This window comes from Glandiceps talaboti, chromosome 12, assembly GCF_964340395.1.
Source record: "Glandiceps talaboti chromosome 12, keGlaTala1.1, whole genome shotgun sequence".
Lineage (NCBI taxonomy): Eukaryota > Metazoa > Hemichordata > Enteropneusta > Spengelidae > Glandiceps > Glandiceps talaboti.
Genome location: NC_135560.1, coordinates 2,000,732 through 2,019,124, shown reverse-complemented (window position 1 = coordinate 2,019,124; position 18,393 = coordinate 2,000,732). Strand labels below are relative to the sequence as shown.

The window sequence follows — 18,393 nt, the reverse complement described above, 5'->3', positions numbered from 1 at the left end:
AAGACTAGTTCTGAGTATAGTCACTAGTCTGTCAAGTAAGACTAGTTCTGAGTATAGTCACTCGTCTGTCAAGTAAGACTAGTTCTGAGTATAGTCACTAGTCTGTCAAGTAAGACTCATTCTGAGTATAGTCACTCGTCTGTCAAGTAAGACTAGTCCTGAGTATAGTCACTCGTCACTCGAGTAAGACTAGTCCTGAGTATAGTCACTCGTCTGTCAAGTAAGACTAGTTCTGAGTATAGTCACTAGTCTGTCAAGTAAGACGCATCATGAGTATAGTCACTCGTCTGTCAAGTAAGACTAGTCCTGAGTATAGTCACTAGTCTGTCAAGTAAGACTAGTTCTGAGTATAGTCACTCGTCTGTCGAGTAAGACTAGTCCTGAGTATAGTCACTAGTCTGTCAAGTAAGACTAGTTCTGAGTATAGTCACTAGTCTGTCAAGTAAGACTAGTCCTGAGTATAGTCACTAGTCTGTCAAGTAAGACGCATCATGAGTATAGTCACTAGTCTGTCAAGTGAGACTAGTTCTGAGTATAGTCACTAGTCTGTCAAGTAAGACTAGTTCTGAGTATAGTCACTCGTCTGTCAAGTAAGACTAGTTCTGAGTATAGTCACTAGTCTGTCAAGTAAGACTCATTCTGAGTATAGTCACTAGTCTGTCAAGTAAGACTAGTTCTGAGTATAGTCACTAGTCTGTCAAGTAAGACTAGTTCTGAGTATAGTCACTCGTCTGTCAAGTAAGACTAGTTCTGAGTATAGTCACTAGTCTGTCAAGTAAGACTAGTTCTGAGTATAGTCACTCGTCTGTCAAGTAAGACTAGTTCTGAGTATAGTCACTAGTCTGTCAAGTAAGACTCATTCTGAGTATAGTCACTAGTCTGTCAAGTAAGACTAGTTCTGAGTATAGTCACTAGTCTGTCAAGTAAGACTAGTTCTGAGTATAGTCACTCGTCTGTCAAGTAAGACTAGTCCTGAGTATAGTCACTAGTCTGTCAAGTAAGACGCATCATGAGTATAGTCACTCGTCTGTCAAGTAAGACTAGTCCTGAGTATAGTCACTAGTCTGTCAAGTAAGACTAGTCCTGAGTATAGTCACTAGTCTGTCAAGTAAGACTAGTCCTGAGTATAGTCACTAGTCTGTCAAGTAAGACTAGTTCTGAGTATAGTCACTAGTCTGTCAAGTAGGATTAGTTCTGAGTATAGTCACTAGTCTGTCAAGTAAGACTAGTCCTGAGTATAGTCACTCGTCTGTCAAGTAAGACTAGTTCTGAGTATAGTCACTAGTCTGTCAAGTAAGACTAGTCCTGAGTATAGTCACTAGTCTGTCAAGTAAGACTAGTCCTGAGTATAGTCACTAGTCTGTCAAGTGAGACTAGTTCTGAGTATAGTCACTAGTCTGTCAAGTAAGACTAGTTCTGAGTATAGTCACTAGTCTGTCAAGTAAGACTAGTTCTGAGTATAGTCACTAGTCTGTCAAGTAAGACTAGTCCTGAGTATAGTCACTAGTCTGTCAAGTGAGATGAAAAAGTCAATTTGACTTGTTGTACACTTTGCTTCTTCTAATAGTGGTAATCTTTGAACATAGTATACATATAGATGTGTACAGTACAATTGATGGTTTCGTCATGTCATTTATTAGCTCCGCTGTCAGCGAAAGCTGAAAGCGTAGCTTTAGGTATAGGTGGGTATTGAGGTATAGAGAGTAGAGTGAATCATAGGTGTCCGTCAAACTTTTATATTTTCACTATTTTCTCTGAAAGTAACAGCCAGAATACTTCGATATTTGGTGTGCATGTTCCCTGGGGGGAGGCTATTCAGATTTGTTCATGCCAAGTTGATCTGTGCCATTTTCAATTTTTTATGATTTTTTTTCCAAAAATGACATTTTCATCAACTCCTCATAAAGTTCAAGTCAGATTGCTTTGATATCTGGTGTGTTGATGCACAGGGGGTAGCTTACTTAGATTTGTTAATTTCAAGTCAGCATGTCTTCTCTTCTATTTTTTATGATTTTTTTTTTTGAAATTTGAAAAAAAAATGAATATGTTAATGAGCATAATGACCGACGCCATATTGGAAATCAGTCCGCGAGACTTTAGGTAAAGTGCAACTTTTCAAAAGACACTATTGACGTCAAACAAGCAATGTAATATGTGCTATAGTCTTAATTCTACGCATTGTGCGCCCAAATGACAAATATTTGTTCGAAAAAGGTTTGTAAACTTCAAATCCAATTCACACACCACCCCTCCTACAGAATGGTTCATTCCAGTATATAATCATTGTGAGAAGTCTTCCATGCCTGAACTGAAGTGTTTTTGACAGAGTCAGTCGTCAATAAAAACGATAATACTCTTTCTAAAATTACCACATTTTGAAAGGGAAAGTACTTTGTAGTTCATTTATGGAGTTTTGTTTTTGTACGATCAATATTGGTGGCAAAATTACAGCGTCAAAATTGCCGATGTGGTAATAATGCACGACAATCCCAAGTACCCGGATGCACGAGGGACTAACCCAGAAGCAAGTCGTTGTCAGCCATACGTTACAGTGCAGTGGTAACATCGTCCGAGAAATCGCTGCGTTCAGTGTCATTATTCACAGAATTGTTGTTTTCGAGTGAAACCCCGTCTTGAATTGTATAACTCTAACAAATGAAGACATGTCAAGTTATATTTTGAAAGTTGTATCGCTAGTTTGAGACGATTTTCTCACGTACTATCGGGGCTTACTTGGACTTGGACCTTACTCCAGTTCATCGGGAAGTTTAGCCAGCCCGATAATTCTTTCTGGTTTAGTTTACAACACTTTTGATTGCGCAGATTTTGTTGTTGTGATGAAAAGAAATTAAAAAAAAGATCACTTCAACCATTTCGTTGTGTTTTCTTTATGAAAGGTAATCGAACATGAACGAGTGTTACCACTGTAACCAGGAGGGTCTATGCTGTAACGTATGGCAAGGGTTCGACATACACGCTGGTCCGCTATCCCGCGAGTCTAGTAACTTTCTGTAAGGACCATGTACCAGTAAAGGTTACTAAATAAAATGCCCATTGCAGGTAGTCCGACGGGATAGTGACTTTTCGATAGGTATATCAGGGAGCTCAGAATTCAAACCACCGGCTATATGATGAATTCACGGTCATAGTAAAATTCATTTGATTTTTAATTTGCTATTTTGACCAACTCCGGTTGTCTATTCGCGATAAAATTACGATTAGTTTGGAAACGGGGTAGATTTTCTATGATTCCGTGTCATAAAAGCATGTCTTGTGTTGTTTTCGAAAAGCACACCCGGTGGGAAAGTCGCCCAACAGACGATCTCGCGCCATTGCTGTACTCAGGCACTTTATTCTGGCGGAATGTCTCTTGAAAACGGGAATAGCGAACGATGAGCCAATCAAGTGAGACCTTTCAAATGTAGCTAATATTATAGCCAATAAAATTAGTTGTACGATGATATGTGTATAATAAGTCCTCTACACTGTAACAAGTAAATAGTAAAGTTGAAATCTTTGTCGCATGAATTCGTATTTATGTTCGGATGCGTAGTCTTTCTGAACAGTAATTCTTAGATCAGTTAGTATTTAAACTACGTTTTTGAGTTAATTATTCGGTAGGTTATTGACGAGCTCCCTTTGTAAAAACGCTGTACAAATTGGATGTCGGCGTTCGCCCGGCCACGTTCAACGGAACTAGTGAAGCTCAATCATAACAATGGTGGCTGTCAAAATCGAAGACGCAATTTGACCGTGTTGTTATTTCAGTGAGTTTATTCAGCAAGAAAACAACGTGTTCTATGTTTTTGTACTTCCTACATGATATGATGATCGTTTTTTTTTACCGGTACAACTTACAGCCTACAATGAAACTGCTAACTTACTTAGTAACACGATTCCGTGTTCCGTGTTCCGTGTTCATGTTTTGGTATTCAGTTTGAAAAATTAAAATCCTGAACTTTATTTTGCGAACGGTTTTGTCATTTCTTAGTAATTATAGGGCCGACTGTATCACGTTTAACGTTTATGTCAACCCGGAAGTACATAGACACGAAAATAGACGAAGTGACTTGTACATGTAATTAGTAACAAAATTTTGCTGTAACTGCTGGTAACCTTCAAATTTATTTATTTTTATGTTGTAAATACATTCTAATATGCACTAAGGACAACACTATAAAGACTTGCTCTATGGGAAGGTAATTTTTTGTCTTTTAAAAATGCAATAGTTAGATCAATGTGTACCAGAAATGTTATGTAGTATTTAAGCTAGAAATAAGACCACATAACATCTTATTACTCTCCCCCCCCCCCAATTAAGACAAACTACTCACAGAAAGCAACAAAAAAAAGAGAAGAAGCTCCAAAACATAAAAAAGAGAATAAAATTACAGTAAGGAGTTGATGATGCACAAACAACTACAACGAAATAGACAGTTCAATTACAACAGTGTTTGAAATAAATATGGGGTTTGGAAAAGTGAATTAGAAGTAGAGCAAAAACGAAGAGAGATGAAGAGCCTAAGTGAACAAGCGAAAGCACTTAAAGATAGGACCACCAAATTTTTTGCAGGACTACTACGTTATCAATTTTACTAGTCCTGTGGGATAGTGACTTTTACTCCAGTGTCGAACCCTGTTGGCTGAGAATGACTCTCTTTCGGGTACTTGGGGATTGTCGCCATACGGAAACTAAGATGGCGATTAATACATTTCTTCCCTATATATATCTACTACAACTAGTACAAGTTGAATGTTGTTGACTTGGTAAATTTGTTAGAAAATTGAAATTCAAATTGCCTCAAAATTATTTTAGATCCCTAGTTTATTTCATTCATCATTAAAATTTTCCAGGGTTAAAGCTGTAAGACACTGGAATTATTTATAGCCAACCTCAAAATCCTCTTTTTTTCTTTTTTTCTTGTGTGCATTTCCCAGTCATTTTTTCCCTGAGATTTTGTGCAATTTTTCATAACAGTAGATTTTTGTTATAAAATGGTGACTATGGTATAAAAGTACAATACATTACCAACTTCTGTGTAAAATGTGTTTTATAGTGAGACATCATATGAAACCACTAACCACTTTATTGCATCGCTAAAACAAAACTGCATAGTAAAGAGCTGAAGAACTGAACCACTTCTACATGTCACCAAAATAAAAAAAATAAAAAAAAAAAACAGCGGAGCTATTCTGACCGATAGGTCGCTTGTTATTGTAGGACCAGGAATTTGAAAACAGGAAAGAACAAAGTTTTGGTTCAGTGAATAAAGTGAAAGATTCCTATAAACCAAGACGACATTATCGCAGATCACATGGTTTAAAGACTGCAGATGAAGTACTGAGAATTCATTCTACTCTACTGGAATATGGAAGGTAGGAGTATTTTCATTTAGTATGATAGCTAATATGGAAGGTAGGAGTATTTTCATCTAGTATGATAGCTAATATGGAAGGTAGGAGTATTTTCATCTAGTATGATAGCAAATATGGAAGGTAGGAGTATTTTCATTCAGTATGATAGCTAATATGGAAGGTAGGAGTATTTCCATTCAGTATGATAGCAAATATGGAAGGTAGGAGTATTTTCATTTAGTATGATAGCTAATATGGAAGGTAGGAGTATTTCCATTCAGTATGATAGCTAATATGGAAGGTAGGAGTATTTTCATCTAGTATGATAGCTAATATGGAAGGTAGGAGTATTTCCATTCAGTATGATAGCAAATATGGAAGGTAGGAGTATTTTCATTCAGTATGATAGCTAATATGGAAGGTAGGAGTATTTTCATCTAGTATGATAGCAAATATGGAAGGTAGGAGTATTTTCATCTAGTATGATAGCAAATATGGAAGGTAGGAGTATTTTCATTTAGTATGATAGCTAATATGGAAGGTAGGAGTATTTTCATCTAGTATTATAGCAAATATGGAAGGTAGGAGTATTTTCATTTAGTATGATAGCTAATATGGAAGGTAGGAGTATTTTCATTTAGTATGATAGCTAATATGGAAGGTAGGAGTATTTTCATTCAGTATGATAGCTAATATAGAAGGTAGGAGTATTTTCATTTAGTATGATAGCTAATATGGAAGGTAGGAGTATTTCCATTCACTATGATAGCTAATATGGAAGGTAGGAGTATTTTCATTTAGTATGATAGCAAATATAGAAGGTAGGAGTATTTTCATCTAGTATGATAGCAAATATGGAAGGTAGGAGTATTTTCATTCAGTATGATAGCTAATATGGAAGGTAGGAGTATTTTCATTTAGTATGATAGCAAATATGGAAGGTAGGAGTATTTTCATTTAGTATGATAGCTAATATGGAAGGTAGGAGTATTTTCATCTAGTATGATAGCAAATATGGAAGGTAGGAGTATTTTCATTCAGTATGATAGCTAATATGGAAGGTAGGAGTATTTTCATTTAGTATGATAGCAAATATGGAAGGTAGAAGTATTTTCATTCAGTATGATAGCTAATATGGAAGGTAGGAGTATTTTCATTCAGTATGATAGCTAATATGGAAGGTAGGAGTATTTTCATTTAGTATGATAGCTAATATGGAAGGTAGGAGTATTTTCATTCAGTATGATAGCTAATATAGAAGGTAGGAGTATTTTCATTTAGTATGATAGCTAATATGGAAGGTAGGAGTATTTTCATTTAGTATGATAGCTAATATGGAAGGTAGGAGTATTTTCATTTAGTATGATAGCTAATATGGAAGGTAGGAGTATTTTCATTTAGTATGATAGCTAATATGGAAGGTAGGAGTATTTTCATTTAGTATGATAGCTAATATGGAAGGTAGGAGTATTTTCATTTAGTATGATAGCTAATATGGAAGGTAGGAGTATTTTCATTTAGTATGATAGCTAATATGGAAGGTAGGAGTATTTTCATTTAGTATGATAGCTAATATGGAAGGTAGGAGTATTTTCATTTAGTATGATAGCTAATATGGAAGGTGGGAGTATTTTCATTTAGTATTGCTGATAATATGTCTGAATACTTGATTTGAATTTTGCCAACACAGCTTATATAAAACAACTTATGTTATGTTAGAATTTATGGAAAGTTTTTCACAATTGATGTTAAGTAATGTTGCTTCAATAAGCTCAATACTACAGGTATGCATCAAAAGTAACTCCCTCCCCCTCCCCCAAATAATAAAATGACAAGAAAAGTTAAACATTTATAAACTTGGCCTAAGCATGCTATGTAATATACATTAATTTGCAGGAAATTTGGTGTTTCACAGCCTACTAAAGGGAAAGATGATGACAGTAAGAAGAGAGTTGTAGCTAGTGTGATTGGGGGAGGGGGACAAGAAGACGAACCTGGAAACTTTGTTGAAGAAAAGAAAATCAAGGACTTGATGAAAGGATTATCAATTACAGAGGAGGTTAGTACATTTATATTGTTTTGTTTTAAATGTTTGCAGCATGTGGCCATGTCTACCTTGTATTTAACACTGTTACCAGAAGTAAATAACACTGTTACCAGAAGTAAATAACACTGTTACCAGAAGTAAATAACACTGTTACCAGAAGTAAATAACACTGTTACCAGAAGTAAATAACATTGACATTGCTACAATAGGACAGCTTATTTTAGATTTATAGCAGACTTCTTAACAACCATGACCAAGTCCTTGTGCCCACTTTGTATCATGTTGTGACCCAATCAGATCCCTCCTTGTGTAGTATGCCATGACCCAGTCAGATTCTCTTCTTATGTAATGTCACGTGACCCAATCAGATTCTCTCCTTGTGTAGTGTGGCATGACCCAGTCAGATTCTCTCCTTGTGTAGTGTCACATGACCAAGTCAGATTCTGTGTTTTTTGCATTAAATGAAAACAGTGTTTTGCTTTGGTTTGATAAATACATTGTACTTTGTGTATAATGATATCAATTGTTTTCATTTTCCTTTAGAGTCAGATTACTGCCTCTACTGTGGGTTCTATTGTTGGTTTGCAGTCTGAAGAAATTCAGCAAATAGCATCACATTATGCTGACAAGGTAATGATAGTAAATAGCATCACATTATGCTGACAAGGTAATGATAGTAAATAGCATCACATTATGCTGACAAGGTAATGATAGTAAATAGCATCACATTATGCTGACAAGGTAATGATAGTAAATAGCATCACATTATGCTGACAAGGTAATGATAGCAAATAGCATCACATTATGCTGACATGGTAATGATAGTAAATAGCATCACATTATGCTGACAAGGTAATGATAGCAAATAGCATCACATTATGCTGACAAGGTAATGATAGTAAATAGCATCACATTATGCTGACAAGGTAATGATAGTAAATAGCATCACATTATGCTGACATGGTAATGATAGTAAATAGCATCACATTATGCTGACAAGGTAATGATAGCAAATAGCATCACATTATGCTGACAAGGTAATGATAGTAAATAGCATCACATTATGCTGACATGGTAATGATAGTAAATAGCATCACATTATGCTGACAAGGTAATGATAGTAAATAGCATCACATTATGCTGACAAGGTAATGATAGTAAATAGCATCACATTATGCTGACAAGGTAATGATAGTAAATAGCATCACATTATGCTGACATGGTAATGATAGTAAATAGCATCACATTATGCTGACAAGGTAATGATAGTAAATAGCATCACATTATGCTGACAAGGTAATGATAGTAAATAGCATCACATTATGCTGACAAGGTAATGATAGTAAATAGCATCACATTATGCTGACAAGGTAATGATAGTAAATAGCATCACATTATGCTGACAAGGTAATGATAGTAAATAGCATCACATTATGCTGACAAGGTAATGATAGTAAATAGCATCACATTATGCTGACAAGGTAATGATAGTAAATAGCATCACATTATGCTGACAAGGTAATGATAGTAAATAGCATCACATTATGCTGACATGGTAATGATAGTAAATAGCATCACATTATGCTGACAAGGTAATGATAGTAAATAGCATCACATTATGCTGACAAGGTAATGATAGTAAATAGCATCACATTATGCTGACAAGGTAATGATAGCAAATAGCATCACATTATGCTGACATGGTAATGATAGTAAATAGCATCACATTATGCTGACATGGTAATGATAGCAAATAGCATCACATTATGCTGACATGGTAGTGATAGCAAATAGCATCACATTATGCTGACATGGTAGTGATAGTAAATAGCATCACATTATGCTGACATGGTAGTGATAGTAAATAGCATCACATTATGCTGACATGGTAATATAAGAGATGATAGTACTTGCATTGCAACCATTCTTAGTTTCTGTAATGTGATGTTAGTTTTGGACTGAAGAAAGTCTTATGAGTCAGAGGAGGCTGGAAGGGTCTAACTTGACACCCTTGTGACCGTTGCACAATAGAGGTTAATGAACTTTAGGTGAGTACCTCATGTCTTATCCGTTTTCTTAACATTTGCGTCATTTACATGCGTAGTCTTTCATTCAGATGATCAATATTTTTAACATGACTATTATAAGTGTAATGCAACAAGGTGTTTTCAGTTTTTATAGTGTGTCTAAAACGAACACAAACTTTGGTACTCCACAAGTCGATGTTATCGATATCTACATTTCCAGGTTTTTAGTCCCTGCTGGATGAAGTCCGGGACGGGTACTTATGGATTGGGTTCCTTCTGTCCGTGTGTCCGTCTGTCCGTCCATCCATCCTTCCAGAGCCGTTTCTTGGAGATGCCTGGACCGATGTTTTTTCAAACTTGGTACAGGGGTAACATAAAATGGCATACATATGCACGTCAATTTGTTTTTATGCTACGATCCAATATGGCCGCCCAGCAGCCATTTTGTTTGCAAATTTTCCATGTCCAAAGCCATAACTCAGACATGCTTGAACAGGTCGCCCCCCCCCCCCCCCATACCCGACCCATCCTTTATTGTTGAATGGTATATTCCATCACATCATCTTGGAGAGTAGGCATGTCACATGTCCAACGAGCAGACACAACATATCTAAGTCTGTTTGATTTAGGTTCACAAGTGTTGTTGCGTGATCAGAGTAGTGATATCAAGAAAATGACAACATAAACTGCCAATCTTTGAAACCCAATCATAGCGGGGAATATGTCATTCCCAATGACTTGTTCATGTCAGTCGTTTTAACACAAAATAATGTTTCTGTGTATGCTTTTCTTACTGTTCTATTAACTATTGTTATGAATTTCATGGTTCTGCATTGATCTCCCGAATACCCCGCTTTATAATGTGGATAAATTGTCACTACTTTTTGTAGAATTTTGATGTTTTCAAGATGGCAACCCATTGTGCATGCATATATTACACACAAAGTCGCTTGACTGTTGACGGCTGCTGTCCTACTCATGCTAGCCAAATGTATTTATTGACACTCTTGTGTCATGCAGTAATCGTTAACACCAACTATCAGTATTTCCTCTTGTATACTTCAAATTTTGGCCTTTTCACTGGTTATGGAGACATTTTTCTGTTTATTTTCAGATTCGTTGCAAGACTACAAAGATCTGTGAAGTACGCTAGTCAATTTGCTGTGCCAAATCTGGAATTTCTTCAAGTTACATTTTGTCTCGAATAAAATCACCTCTGTGTTGACTTCTATAAATTTGTCTTGTGTGAGAAAAAGATGTGAATGTAATTTAAAGTAAACCCCTTCTGTTCTGTCTGAGGATAGCTATATGACTGATGTTGCCACATGGAAAAGACATTAACGAAATAATAGCTTACATCTTACAAACTTGTTGAAAAAATTACGTTGTGTATTACAAATTTGTAAGATATAAAATTACGTTGTGTATTACAAATTTGTATGATATAAAATTACGTTGTGTATTACAAATTTGTATGATAGAAAATTACGTTGTGTATTACAAATTTGTATGATAGAAAATTACGTTGTGTATTACAAATTTGTATGATAGAAAATTACGTTGTGTATTACAAATTTGTATGATAGAAAATTACGTTGTGTATTACAAATTTGTATGATAGAAAATTACGTTGTGTATTACAAATTTGTATGATATAAAATTGAAACCTACGAGGCCTATTTTATGTCTAAGAAAACATTCAATACTAGCTTATATTTTGGGATTGTCATATTACGGATTGATGTAGTGAATATTTTCCCCTTCACATGCCATTCATGCCAGTCACTCAAAATATCAAAAATGATATATGATGGCATCTACAAATATTTACATATATTATATTATATTATATTAGTAGCAGATGACATTGGCCCTGTTTGTAAAAGATTTTTCTTTCGTACATCGTAATATTTCACAATACATACATTATATTAACCAAACATTCCTCAACATATGTTACCTTAATATACGTATCCTGAACACATTTTGTTATGTCGCCAGACAAGAGCAAAACCCCGTCGGATTAAAATATGCAAAACGAAGGGACTCACACAATTTGTTGCAAAAGATAACTTAAAGGCTGAAGTCTAGTTGTAGTTGTATTTAATTTTTATTGAGCAAATGTTTGTATTTTGGAAGGTAGACGTCTTTAAACATCTACCATTTTAGTCAGCTAGACTAAGTGAGACTAAGTTGAGGCGGTTTGACCATATTCGCTGAACTCATGATGCTGCACTGAAAAATACGACCTGATTATGTTAGTTGCCTTCATTCTGTTGTCACTAGTACTATTACACACAATTGCAGAGTAATATCGAATTTACAAGTTACTTGAAAATATCTCAAACGTGTGAAATTGGATATGAACAGTGATTTAATAATTGAGAAAGTTGTGAGAAGCTCACTTGTTTACCTTGTCACATCACTTGTCAAACGAGATCACCTTCCACTTGGGTCAAATCACCCCCTTTTGCCAAAAATCTGAAATGGCCCTTGTGTTTTTCTCACTATAACCATTTAAAGCACACAAGAATCCATGTATTTTGCACAGTTTGTAAATTTTGGGTGAAACAACAAATGGATGATAAATCGCACCAAAATTTATGACCTCAGGGTCAAGTATTCTTCATGATATCGTCAAAAATTCAGTATTCCTATCAATAATTCCGAAATTGATTCTTGTGGCACGGAGGGAGAAATACAGTCAAGATTTTTGCTTTTATAGTATCTAAAATGATGAATTGTTGTGAAAAATATGGCGAGTTGAAAATGCCCCAAAATATGGCTGGTGAGCACTGAGCCAGCCACCATTGTAAACGTACCACACGATTGATGTGTACACAATGGAGGCTCACAGAGTATAATGAGCTATCACAGTTGTTTACCCATCATGCTCTGCATCCCTTCCAGCCTCCTCTGATTGAAGTGTACACAAAGGAGGCTCACAGGGTATGAAATGAGCTAATATCATAACCAGGCAAAGCCCATAAGCTCGTGCAAGGTAGAAATTTATTTTATTGAATGACATCTAATTCTCTGACATGGACGAGAAGTAAAGAAAGTCAACACTCTATGCAGTTGTTGGTTTCAAAAACCATCATAGCCATCAGATTAATATTGTTCCTTTTCAATCAGCCAACTTATCATAGACCCTCCACCAACGTATATTGGTCTTTGGATAAATGTTTTGTTGACATGTTGCTGAACATCACAATTTCTCAATTCAACTCGATGATTTAGGAATGTTACTGTACCAACAAACATAGGAAAGTAGTTATTCTTTTTAGAACATGTAAAAAAAATCAGTTATTGACAATATCAATGTCAAAACCACACTTCCACAAACTAGAAATTAAACTGCATTATAATATACCTAGTGATAATGCTGTGCCATGATTCGCTAGAATCAGTCACGTGATAGGAAAATAGAATGACTATTTCCCTAGGGAAATAATTCCATCAACTTTTACATGGTCACGTGCCCACCGCACATTCACAGCAGGTCAAAATGGCAGCTTCTGACGATGTCGTCTGCCACCGCGAGTTCACAGCATGAGGTATATTATAAAACACATATTGCCTGGCCATGCATGAGGGCTATAGCACCCGTTTATTACACCCGAGGGACTGTGAGTTACCAGAATCACATGCTATTTCCTCGGCCTTTGGGCTCGGGAAATAGCATGTGATTCTGGTAACTCACAGTCCCTCGGGTGTAATAAACGGGTGCTATAGCCCTCATGCATGGCCAGGCAATATGTGTTCACTATGTCATCAGTGGTCCGTGTCACGTACTGCCATGTGTCAAACTTCCAAATAGTGTAACAATTTCTCTTTGAGGTACAGTGATGCCTCGATACTCGCTACAATGTTACGATAATCATGCCAACAGGCCTACTGTTACAATATTTTAATGCATGGTGATGTTATGTCGCCTATACTTTATGACAATACAGTAGCGTGTGGAGAGTGCACGTAGTATATGGAAGGCGCATGCGTAGTCACTGCGTGCCGCAATGCATCCCTGGGAGAACCACCAATTTTTTTCGCATAGTATATACGACGCGCATGTGTACTAGTCATTGAGCCACTACGCAGCGCGAGCTATCACAGTTGTTGTTTACCAATCAGCCTCCTCTGATTGAAGTGTACATGTACACAAAGGAGACTGACAGGGTAATGAGATATCACGGTTGTTTTTGCCCATCATGCTCTCTGCCCCTTCCTGCCTCCTCTCTTATGAGCAAATGACATAGTGAAAATTTTGTAGAGTTCACTAACTTTTCTCAATTTTTCAATTTTTCAATTTTATAGATGTAATTAATATTTGTTGATTTTTCAATTTTATTGATGTAATTAACACTTCAATTTTATAGATGAACTTAACATTTGTCAATTTTTCGGGAGGTTTAGCATGACAGTTAACTTGATTAAAAATACCCTTTATGTTCCCACATGACTTAAATGAAGTTGTTGTAAAACTGATTGTAAGTGTTTTTATGTCACATAATGTGCACCATGTTTATTGTTACTAATAGCAACAAGAATTGAATAGTGAAGAGAGAAGTGAAAGATTGACCGGTGCTCAGCAACAGAAAAGATTGGTGACATCTTTAAACAAACAGATAACAGTTCAGGAGAAGAAGTTTGAAGAAGTAAGAATATATTATGTATGATATCTTTTGATGGCCAGAATAACAGAAATTGTCAGGGTTTATATCATGTTTGTTTGTTTGTTTATTTATTTATTTATTTTATTTATTTATCTGTCTTTCATATACAGAGAATCAGTTCTTCCAATGATCCCCATTATGCAAGATGTACAAACAAACAAACAATAAAAGAAAAAATGTTAAAAGTTGAGAAAATCTACAACAACAAATAACATGCAATCAAGTGTAATATCTAAATAGATGACAAATTCTTTCTAAAATTCTTTATTAAAAACAGAAAGTAGTTGAAGACCTGATTTGAAAGATGTTTGAAAGCAATATTATTGACTATGTATAATTATTCAATTCATGTTTTGGGGTCAAATTGAATCAGATATGTATAAATATTTACTTCATGTTTTGGGGCCAAATTCACAGATATGTAAAACGTATGCCGAAATACAATGTGTACATCATTGCTTTACACAAACATATCAGTACTGTTAATATGCTTATAATACACAAACCACCACACTGCTGTCATCTGATCCAATACAGTCCTGTAGTTACCACCACACTGCTGTCATCTGACCCAATACAGTCCTGTAGTTACCACCACACTGCTGTCATCTGATCCAATACAGTCCTGTAGTTACCACCACACTGCTGTCATCTGATCCAATACAGACCTGTAGTTACCACCACACTACTGTCATCTGACCCAATACAGTCCTGTAGTTACCACCACACTACTGTCATCTGATCCAATACAGTCCTGTAGTTACCACCACACTGCTGTCATCTGATCCAATACAGTCCTGTAGTTACCACCACACTGCTGTCATCTGACCCAATACAGTCCTGTAGTTACCACCACACTGCTGTCATATGATCCAATACTGTCCTGTAGTTACCACCACACTGCTGTCATATGATCCAATACAGACCTGTAGTTACCACCACACTGCTGTCATCTGACCCAATACAGTCCTGTAGTTACCACCACACTGCTGTCATCTGATCCAATACCGTCCTGTAGTTACCACCACACTGCTGTCATCTGATCCAATACAGTCCTGTAGTTACCACCACACTGCTGTCATCTGATCCAATACAGTCCTGTAGTTACCACCACACTGCTGTCATCTGATCCAATACAGACCTGTAGTTACCACTACACTGCTGTCATCTGACCCAATACAGTCCTGTAGTTACCACCACACTGCTGTCATCTGATCCAATACAGACCTGTAGTTACCACCACACTGCTGTCATCTGACCCAATACAGTCCTGTAGTTACCACCACACTGCTGTCATCTGATCAAACACCGTCCTGTAGTTACCACCACACTGCTGTCATCTGATCCAATACAGTCCTGTAGTTACCACCACACTGCTGTCATTTGATCCAATACAGTCCTGTAGTTACCACCACACTGCTGTCATTTGATCCAATAGTCCTGTAGTTACCACCACACTGTTGAAATATGATCCAATACAGACCTGTAGTTACCACCACACTGCTGTCATCTGATCCAATACAGTCCTGTAGTTACCACCACACTGCTGTCATCTGATCCAATACAGACCTGTAGTTACCACCACACTGCTGTCATCTGATTCAATACAGACCTGTAGTTACCACCACACTGCTGTCATCTGATCCAATACAGACCTGTAGTTACCACCACACTACTGTCATCTGATCCAATACAGTCCTGTGTGTACCACCACACTGCTGTCATCTGAATCAATACAGTCATGTAGTTACCACCACACTGCTGTCATCTGATCCAATACCGTCCTGTAGTTACCACCACACTGCTGTCATCTGATCCAATACAGACCAGTAGTTACCACCACATTGCTGTCATCTGAATCAATACAGTCCTGTAGTTACCACCACACTGCTGTCATCTGATCCAATACAGACCTGTAGTTACCACCACACTGCTGTCATATGATCCAATACAGTCCTGTAGTTACCACCACACTGCTGTCATCTGATCCAATACAGACCTGTAGTTACCACCACACTGCTGTCATCTGAATCAATACTGTCCTGTAGTTACCACCACACTACTGTCATCTGATCCAATACAGTCCTGTAGTTACCACCACACTGCTGTCATCTGATCCAATACAGTCCTGTAGTACCACCACACTGCTGTCATCTGATCCAATACAGACCTGTAGTTACCACCACACTGCTGTCATCTGATCCAATACAGTCCTGAAGTTGCCACCACACTGCTGTCATCTGATCCAATACAGTCCTGTAGTTACCACCACACTGCTGTCATCTGAATCAATACTGTCCTGTAGTTACCACCACACTACTGTCATCTGATCCAATACAGTCCTGTAGTTACCACCACACTGCTGTCATCTGATCCAATACAGACCTGTAGTTACCACCACACTGCTGTCATCTGATCCAATACAGTCCTGTAGTTACCACCACACTGCTGTCATCTGAATCAATACAGTCATGTAGTTACCACCACACTGCTGTCATCTGATCCAATACAGACCTGTAGTTACCACTACACTGCTGTCATCTGAATCAATACAGTCCTGTAGTTACCACCACACTGCTGTTATCTGATCCAATACCGTCCTCTAGTTACCACCACACTACTGTCATCTGATCCAATACAGACCTGTAGTTACCACCACACTGCTGTCATCTGATCCAATACCGTCCTGTAGTTACCACCACACTGCTGTCATCTGATCCAATACAGACCTGTAGTTACCACTACACTGCTGTTATCTGAATCAATACAGACCTGTAGTTACCACCACTCTGCTGTCATCTGATCCAATACAGACCTGTAGTTACCACCACACTGCTGTCATCTGATCCAATACAGTCCTGTAGTTACCACCACACTGCTGTCATATGATCCAATACAGACCTGTAGTTACCACCACACTGCTGTCATCTGATCCAATACAGACCTGTAGTTACCACCACACTGCTGTCATCTGATCCAATGGAGACCTGTAGTTACCACTACACTGCTGTCATCTGACCCAATACAGACCTGTAGTTACCACCAAACTGCTGTCATCTGAATCAATACAGTCATGTAGTTACCACCACACTGCTGTCATCTGATCCAATACAGACCTGTAGTTACCACTACACTGCTGTTATCTGAATCAATACCGTCCTGTAGTTACCACCACACTGCTGTCATCTGATCCAATACAGACCTGTAGTTACCACCACACTACTGTCATATGATCCAATACAGACCTGTAGTTACCACCACACTACTGTCATATGATCCAATACCGTCCTGTAGTTACCACCACACTACTGTCATCTGATCCAATACAGACCTGTAGTTACCACCACACTGCTGTCATATGATCCAATACAGACCTGTAGTTACCACCAAACTGCTGTCATATGATCTAATACACGGGGACTTATGGATTGGGTTCCGTCTGTCCGTCCGTCCAAAGCCATAACTCAGACATGCTTGAACAGATCTCATTCCAAGTTGGTATTGGGACAGTGTTCTATGACATACATGTGCATATCCATTTTCATTGTGATACAATCCCCCATACCCGACCCATCCTTTATTGTTGTAGGCATGTTCCATGTCCAACAAGCAGACACAACATATCTAAGTCTGTTTGATTTAGGTTCACAAGTGTTGTTGCGTGATCAGAGTAGTGATAATTCCTTAAAACCCAATCATAGCGGGGACTATGTCATTCTCAATGACTTATTACTATTATGTTAGTCATAGTGAGCCCTGAATATTACTTGTTTCATTTCACAGATGACACAAAGACATGGCAAACTTCAAGAAGAGTATGTAGAGACAAAAAATAAAATGAATAAGGTATGATTGATGATTTAGTTTATAGCTTTCAGAGGTTCATATACAAAAGAAGTGTTATTTGGTTACATTTACAGACATTCCATGTCAAGATCTCATTTGCCATGATCAATGATCAACACAGCGTAATGTTTGCTTTAGCTTTCAATTGCTCAATCATAAGGATGTGTTCTTGCATAACCAACTTTAGAGTCAAATTAGTAGAAAATGATCCAATAGTTTTCTATGCAGCAATTGATATTTTGAATTTGACCAATTTAATATGATTTGCATGTTTGCTAGATCAACGAGACCTGTTCCAAAATTGATAAAGAAATGACAAAGTTAGAAGAGTTGGAGACTGGAGCAAACAAAGAGTAAGTATGGGTAGTGTGGAGTTAATATAGAAACTAGTATAACATACACAATATCATTGAAGGTATCAAATTACATGATTATCAAACAGGGA

At 37.1% G+C, this 18,393-nt stretch overlaps 1 protein-coding gene across 1 annotated transcript in view; it reads left to right on the top strand.

Annotated features, from left to right (window-relative positions):
- LOC144443374 (coiled-coil domain-containing protein 93-like) overlaps positions 1-18,393 on the top strand; it is a 57,493-nt gene that overhangs the window by 26,255 nt on the left and 12,845 nt on the right. Inside the window, exons 6-11 of the mRNA XM_078132841.1 lie at positions 5,222-5,376; positions 7,252-7,414; positions 7,946-8,032; positions 13,968-14,084; positions 17,886-17,948; positions 18,228-18,301. Coding sequence (XP_077988967.1) covers positions 5,222-5,376; positions 7,252-7,414; positions 7,946-8,032; positions 13,968-14,084; positions 17,886-17,948; positions 18,228-18,301 — 659 coding nt within the window. The remainder of the gene's footprint in view (positions 1-5,221; positions 5,377-7,251; positions 7,415-7,945; positions 8,033-13,967; positions 14,085-17,885; positions 17,949-18,227; positions 18,302-18,393) is intronic.